This window comes from Ahaetulla prasina, chromosome 2, assembly GCF_028640845.1.
Source record: "Ahaetulla prasina isolate Xishuangbanna chromosome 2, ASM2864084v1, whole genome shotgun sequence".
Taxonomy (NCBI): Eukaryota; Metazoa; Chordata; class Lepidosauria; order Squamata; family Colubridae; genus Ahaetulla; species Ahaetulla prasina.
Genome location: NC_080540.1, coordinates 175,416,783 through 175,424,464, shown reverse-complemented (window position 1 = coordinate 175,424,464; position 7,682 = coordinate 175,416,783). Strand labels below are relative to the sequence as shown.

The 7,682-nt window shown below is 42.8% G+C and overlaps 1 protein-coding gene across 10 annotated transcripts in view; it reads right to left on the bottom strand.

Annotated features, from left to right (window-relative positions):
- Position 1: 1 nt before the first annotated feature.
- LOC131189948 (semaphorin-3F-like) overlaps positions 2-7,682 on the bottom strand; it is a 29,981-nt gene continuing 22,300 nt past the window's right edge. For 5 of the 10 annotated variants that reach the window (XM_058166619.1, XM_058166622.1, XM_058166620.1 and 2 more), the window contains exons 16-18: positions 6,841-6,908; positions 2,377-2,636; positions 4-2,036 (exon numbers count right to left, since the gene is read on the bottom strand). In XM_058166619.1, the coding sequence (XP_058022602.1) occupies positions 1,557-2,036; positions 2,377-2,636; positions 6,841-6,908 (808 nt within the window). In that variant the 3' untranslated portion in view covers positions 4-1,556. Of the gene's footprint in view, positions 2,037-2,376; positions 2,637-6,840; positions 6,909-7,682 lie in introns of all 10 variants that reach the window. The other 5 variants (XM_058166623.1, XM_058166626.1, XM_058166624.1 and 2 more) reach the window with 5 other exon arrangements.

Here is a 7,682-nt window from a genome sequence, read left to right as displayed (position 1 = left end):
ATTTTCTGTATATTTGTAGAAAGCATTATTATACTAAAGGTAGTTGAATACACCTTGGGCAAGCCGAGGAAGAACTAGCATCGATTCTGTGAGAGAAAAATCTTAGAATTCTGTGTCTCAAATGTGAAATTAGTGATCATCGAAAGATCATTGTGTACTTGAAATTTTCAGATGCTTCTCACAAAAATCTCATACCAAAGCTTATGTTGAATGAGAGGGTGTATCTTCCCATGCCTCAATATTTATCTAGGAAAAAATGCAAGTAATGACACCAAAATACTCTGTTAAATTTAAGAAATGAGGCATAGCAGAAATAAATAGGGAATAACCAAGTTGACACCTGGGTTTAGATTATGCAATTCCAACCAGCCTGCAAAAGAGCTTCCTATCATCACTTACTCTGGAATTCATTCCATGAGCTGTAGTGATAACTCCCCCCCCTCCCCTCACTAACCGAGTCCAATGGCTTTTTAAAAATATTACATTCGTCAGAAATAAAGCTGGTAAGACCTATCAACAGTGCAAAGTAAATTAAATTTAAATGTGTATTACAATTGAGAGTTGATGGCGCAGAGTATAGATCAACTGTAGATGAAACTTGGTTTGATCCAGTACAGAATATGTTGGTTCTTGTTCTGGAAGAGCTCATAATCTGCAAGGCTTTTAACCATTTCTGTTAAAATTATCAGAAAGGTGGAGGTGATAGAGATACTGTGTTTCTGCCATAAAAAGATACTTCCTCCAAAGAAGTTGCAACTGTAATTAATATCAAGCTAGCATCTATAATGGGTTAAAGCCTATACATATATATAGACTGGCATTTGTGTCCACTGTATCACCAAGCCCATATATTCTGTATTTCCTTACTCAGTTACAGGTTGGACAAAAATCGGAACGGTGTGAGTACTTCCATTGAAGCAAAGGTTCCGTTTAATACCTGTGGCGTAGGCAGTACTCAGGGTAAACTACTAAACTCGTTGTTAACATTGCCCTCTTACAGTTTGTGGCAGGGCTTGATTCTGACGAGGCTGGGTCTTAAAACTACTTGTAACATTGGGCTCACTGTGCCTGGAAATGTTCTTCCTTTCACAAATCCACAATGGCCCTTTTCCATTTTGTTTAGAAAATAAACTGGTATTTTATTTTCTGCTACATGCTTCTGCAGCATAGGGTTAATAAAGTGATGGTGTTAATGTTGAAGGAAGCTCCACAGTTTTCCTTCTAGGATGTGAGAGGATGGCATAAAGTTGGGAATGAATACTGTAAAAAAACAAAAACAAAACGAATGCCAAAGCCTTTGCAATTAGCACTGGCCACCTTTCCATTTCAGGAAAGAGCCAGTAAGCCCTGGTCCTAAAAACCCTGGAATTAGCCTGGACACACCGCACCCCACACTTTGTTAGCAATAGTGTTGTCCCCTCAATCTGGAGGAAGTAAAGAGGTTTTTCCCCATCTCTGGATCCACTCAGCTCTTTACAAAGAGTCCACTGGAATGTTATTCTCTTGCGCCAAAGATTAGGTCAAAGCCCCTCCCTGCCCACTGTCTTCCATCCAGCTCAGCTTCGAGGTGGAGTTTGATGCCCTGCCCACGGCTTGGAGCGGTGGTGGTGGTGGTGATGGCGGTGGTGAGAGGGGCGACGGCGGCTGATGGTGCTGCCGCTTTGCGAGTGATGGGGACTACTGGTGGTCCAGTTCAATGATTGCTGCTGAACAGCTCTGTACCAGTTGGACTGCTGTTCAGAACTCCACAGGCTGGGTCCAGCATAGGACTGGTGGCCGCCCTGGCTGTGCTGGATATCTTGGGCTCTGTTGAACTGTTGCCAGTAGCTCTCACAAATACCCAGGGTAGGTGCCTCTTCAGAGGTGATGGCGCCCTCCAGCAAAGCCCGCGGAAGGACATACAAACGAAGCCGCCGCAACGTGTGGCGAAAGCGATTCTCAGTGCCTACGCATTGGTAGAGCCCACTGTCAGATGGTATCACTGGGCCTAAAAGCACACCCTGAGGTGTTTGAAGCAATATGCGATCCCGGGGCAACTGGGAAGAAAAGAGCGTGTGACATAATTGAAATTACTTTGCTTTTTCAATTTGTATCTTACACAGCTGTTTCACTAGTCAGTGGCCTAGTCTGCATAAGCTGTAATGTGGTCGGTTTTGATCTAACTCAAGTGTATGCAAGTGTGATTACAGGTTTTGTGAATTCAGCAAAGTTTCACTTGCCAACTTCAACATCCACCATGAGATAGTGACTTTAGATTTTGTTTTCTTAAAAAGTGCCCACCATGTGATCAGATTTTTCCAATCCTCGATTTCAAGTTCCCATAGTATTGGCACACACAGCATAAGGCCACGTGCAGTAATGTTTAGCAGGACTTACCACTTTGCGTTTGGTTGTATCGTCTGTTTGCATAAGCCACTTGATGGTCGCGTGGGGAGATCGGGGTTCACACTCCAGAAATACACTTCCTCCTTCTAGTCCGTATTGAATCTGTTCACTTAACTGCTGTTCTGCTGTGATGGGGGCAGGGGGACCGGGAGGGGAACAGCATTCCTTGAGTTCTGAGACCCCACTGCATTTCAGTAAAGGCTGGAAGTAGACATCTGCTAAGCACAAGTCTGGCTTCCAACAAGTTGTTGCTGTAAAAATATTTAATCTAAGAAAACCCAGCAGCTATCACTAAATGTCTGCTAAAATGAACGCAATAGGACTGCTCTTTTTTGACTCATTTCTAAGGTACTATGCTACTACAACGTACACTTTCGTTCTTTCAACTTTTACCAGGGAAGAAAGAACAAAAGTCAAGGATTTCACCCAACTTGAACAGAGTTAAAAAGTAAGCTTTTGTAGTAAATGGTCCTTGGATGTAGTAGACATTATAAAAACCTGTCACCCCTGTGTTGTCCTGGTCAGAGCGAGGAGAATCTGGTAGTTGTCCACTGTAAAAATGTGTGCAAAGCCAAAGCAGACTCCTGGTTAAAATTTCAAGTACTACAAAAGCAACAAAATAAAGGGTTTTTTTGCAATACAGCTCTTGCCAGTGTCTGCTATCTTGGGCTGATGGGAGTTGAAGTCCAAAACATCTGGAAGTGATTAACAATGTAATCTACCCAGGACCGCTTAGAAGTAGGCCCCTTTTCATTCCCCAGATGTTTGAAGAGAGCGTGTCCACAATTACAGTCTTATAAGAGCATACAGTCTGTTGCTAGACATCTTCCTTTCTGCCTGTTTTTTTAAATTGTTACTACCACATTGGTTCTACCACATAAAGGGGGGTTGCCTAAGTGTGATGGCTTGCTAGGGCAATGGGGAAACTTGTACAAAAAAAAAAAAGGCATCATGTTCTCTTTCTGGATCAATGACACACTTTTTCCATGGATCAGCTGTGCAAGGGAACAATTACAAAGTGGCAATGGGTAGTGATAATCAGTGAGTGAGTATATATGTGTGTGAGAAGTTGAATATGCAGTGTGTGTTTAATGGAGCGGACACGAAAGAGAGAGAGAGAGAGAGATGAATATATGGGACTATGACTCTGGAACCACTGCTGGCTTCAGGAAAATTGCTCATAAAAGAGATGCAATCTGGGTTAAGCGAATAGTTTCTTAAGCCAAGTCACAAAAAAATGAGCTCTGTTTAAAACATAAACTGCATCAGGGAGTAGCTTAGTAGGTGCAGCCCTTTTATTTGCACAAGTGCTAATAGGTTATCCAAGGAGCCTAAAGAAAGAAGCCATCTGCCTTTTGATTGAGAATTTTATCAGTTCCCATGGAGATTATCGTAAATTACCAAAAAATAGGATGGTGGAAACGATGCACTGGTGTTGAGGTCCACTTCATGTAATTTTCTTGGTTGGGCTACAGAAACACCATCTGGAATGTTTCTCAACTTTCTCAGTCTAGCCAAGCATCTGAAAGAGGTCACTCTGACTCAGCAGAAGCTACACTAAATGCTCCATGGAGAGAGACTCCCTAGAGCTACTGCTAGGTTTTGCACACAGTGCACAGTTCACTTTTCCTTTAGAGATTTACAGTAGGTTGTCTTCTGACACACTACTAGCAGAGATGGCTTATGTGAAATCCTCAATTCATTATTCCAATAACCAGGATGATTTATTTTAGAAAACAAAATAACGTTGCCCCAAAGAATGATTTCCTCGTATCTGCCTAGCGGTAGATACATCTACTACCACCTTGTATGTTGTTGCACAATTTTATTTTTGCAATTAGAGGGAGAAGCAATGCCAACTGAAATATGTGGTGCTGTATTCAGAAAATCTAAATAGATAAAACCCAAAATGTGACCCAGCCCTTTTAGAAGTCAAAGTTAAAAAGACAAGAAAGCCCCAAAAGCAGTAAAGAAGGTAGATGCAACGGAGAGAAAAATCTAGGAAACAGACATCAATGAACAAGTATAAATCACTTTTCCCCAATCTGGTGCTCTTCAGACATTAGTGTCGGATATTCTCTTATCTCCTCTAGGGAGACAAGTGAACAAACATTACCAAAGATAACCCTGCTTCACCAAGCAGGAGGAGCCCACTACTTAACATACAAATGCAGGAAAGTCTTAAGATTATTAATTCCAGTTGTAAATGTCAAGGAGCTGATATCTAATTATAGCTGTGCAAAATCTATGTATCCGGCTCTCAATAAACGTATGAAAATAGCATTGGGTGGGGGGGGGAAGCACAGGAAGAGCTAAATTAAAATGCAGTGCTTTTACTCAGATAAACTTTATTTCCCACTGTACAATTTCACATCCTTTTCCAACATATGCCTGGCCAACCAGACAAGCAACTAATCCTTGTTTCCGTTTTACTAGCCAGCCAACTGCAGTTTCTTCTAGCGTGCCTAGCCATCGGTAGAAGAAGAGCAACACCCAAGAATTCCTTATTTCCCAATACTTCCATGCTCCAGAGAGGAAGATAAACAGTTCGGAAAAAATCAGGAAACTTCTATAATTTCGCTAAGCTATAACTACATTAATTTTCCGATCGAGTAGCTTCCAGATAAGTGGATATTCCAGCCTCCAGTCCCTTAGGTTATGATCACTAAATCAAGCTAATAATGTGCATTTGCATAATATTGCACTAATATCAGTCTGCACTGCTGGTGACACAAGTTAACAGAAGCCTTCTCCACTCACAGAACTGTATTTGTTTTGCGACTCCCTACAAATTATCCTGTTCTAAGAAGCCTCAACCCTGCTTTCCCTTTCTAGAAGAATGGGTCTTACATCTAGTCAACTTCCTGAATGGTCAATTAAATTCTGCTCCTGCCTCAGTATGAGGCTGCCCTCTAATCATGAATGCTGGATAATAAGTACAATTTCACTTTATAAATCTTCATTATACTATTTAACGTTCCAAGTACCATCTTTTCCCCCCTTCCAATCTGGGAATAACACGAGCGTTGAAATCTGCCTAATATATAACAGACGATTGGTGCACCTAGCCAAATATTGCCTACTAAGTGGCAACGACTTTCTGCCTTGCATTAACCATCATGTATCGCCTGATATTTCTTGAAATGAGAAATGCCAAGATTCCTTTTGGCATGCAAAGCATGTTTTCCATGGAATAATGGTTGTACAGGTAGTCCTTGGTTAACTACCATTTGTTTTGCAAGTGTTCAAAGTTAGAACAGCACTGAACAAGAAAGCCCATAGCTCTGTGATGGCGAACCTATGTCACGTGTGCCACAGGTGGCACGCGGAGCCATATCTGTGGGCACACAAGCCATTGTCCTAGCTCAGCTCCAGCGTGCATGTGCGTGCCGGCCAGCTAATTTTCAGCTTCCCCTCCCTGCCAGGAGTCTCCATGCAGGCCATTTTTGATGCCAGGTAAGTACAGGGCTCACACGGAGGCTCTGGGAGGGCATTTTCAGCCTCTAGAGGGCCTCCAGGGGGGTGGGGAAGGTCATTTTTGCCCTCCCCAGGCTCCAAGAAAGCCTCTGAAGCCTGGAGAGGACAAAAAACGGGCCTTCCAGTTCCATTGGAAGTTGGGAAATGGGCCGTTTCTGGCCTCCGGAGGCTTCAGGAAGGCCTGCTAGGCCCAAAATGGGGTGCGGAAGGGCATTGAATTATGGGTGTGGGCACGCGCGCATGTATGCGATCCCCCACGCTCCCCCTTGCTTTTGGCACAAGACAGCAAAAAGGTTAGTTATCACTGCCATAGCTGGTTCTTGAAGTTGTCACCATTGCAGCCTCCCTGTGGTTATGTGATTACCATTTGTAACCTTCACTACCAGCTGAAGACGAACAAAGTTGATGGGGATTCACCTAACAGCTGCAACCGGAACTGCTGGAATTACCATTGTAAGTCAGTGCATTCACATGATGCTGCACTTTATGGCTGTGTCACTCAGTGACAAGAGTCCCAATTACCATAGTTAACCAAGGAGTACCCATATTTCTATTATCCTTCATTAAGGCATAAATTTTGCAGATGTGTGCTGCAGAGGATGTGCAAAGAATGAACATTTTTTAATCTTTTTGCTCTTATCTAGTGAACATTTTTGCAGCCTAGATTTGATAGCCTTCCTGTTACTCCTCATTTTAGAAGAAAATCTGACTGGAATTGCGCAGCTCAACCTTACACCTAAGTTTTCTTTAGACTTTTACTTCACCCGTCTTCCTTCCTCCAAAAACGCTGACCTCTTGAGATCCTAACCTGTGAAGGGGATGTGAGAAAAATGTGCCTTTTCATCCCCTATGCCAGTCTGTTCCCCAGGCTGCTAAATTACTTCTGTGTCCATCATAAAAAACCAAACCAAACCAAACCAATATTGGTTGGCAAGTAGACACTGACAACCATTCATAGGCAGATCTGGAGAGACTTACCCTTGGCATTAAATCCACGGCACTGCCTCAGGGGATCGCCATGCTTGATATCCTGGCGACGGCTCCTCCTGGTCAGAGACAAAAGAGACACCCTTCATTGCCCACTCTCTTTCTTACGCAGCAACTGAGGAAATACGTTGTTCACAACAAATACAATACCATTACTCCCCATATGTTTCCTCTTTATGACTTGATGATAAGAAGAGCAACACTGCCATCCTCTTGTCCTCAAAGCAACTTTTACTCACAATGGTCTTGTTCACACTTGTTAACCAAGGAAGGGCAAGAGTCAAGGCAAACAGGAAAACTCAGTGAGGCAATTAATCCAGAAAGGATTGGTTTTGCTCCAAACAGACCTCGATTTGTTTAGAGCTAAACTAAGTTCCCTCAGTAGACTAAATTACCTGAAAATTAACTGCCCTTTTCAATGCCTGTTTCTTCTGCGGGCACTTCATCTCAATTAGCATTTCCTTTCCACAGGGGTACACAAGCAATGTTTGTATGAAAAAAAAACAGAACGAGGTAGGGAATGGGGGAAGTGATACTGCCTTGCTGATATTAATTGCACCAAATACAGGCATATGTACACACACACACACACACACAATCAGCTGGGAGAATCTAGAAAATCCAAGATTACAGCATTTCCTCTGCTACCAGCTCATGAAGGTGGTAAGGAATCATGGTCATACCATGCTGTAAGAATACAGCTGCCGATGAACAGCATTATTTTTAATCTCAACAGAGGGTGTTTTCCCGAGTAGGTCATGTCATGCCCCTAGATAATTCCTCATTTGGGGGAAAAGAGGCGGAAGACACTCAGAATGAGTAGAATGGAACCA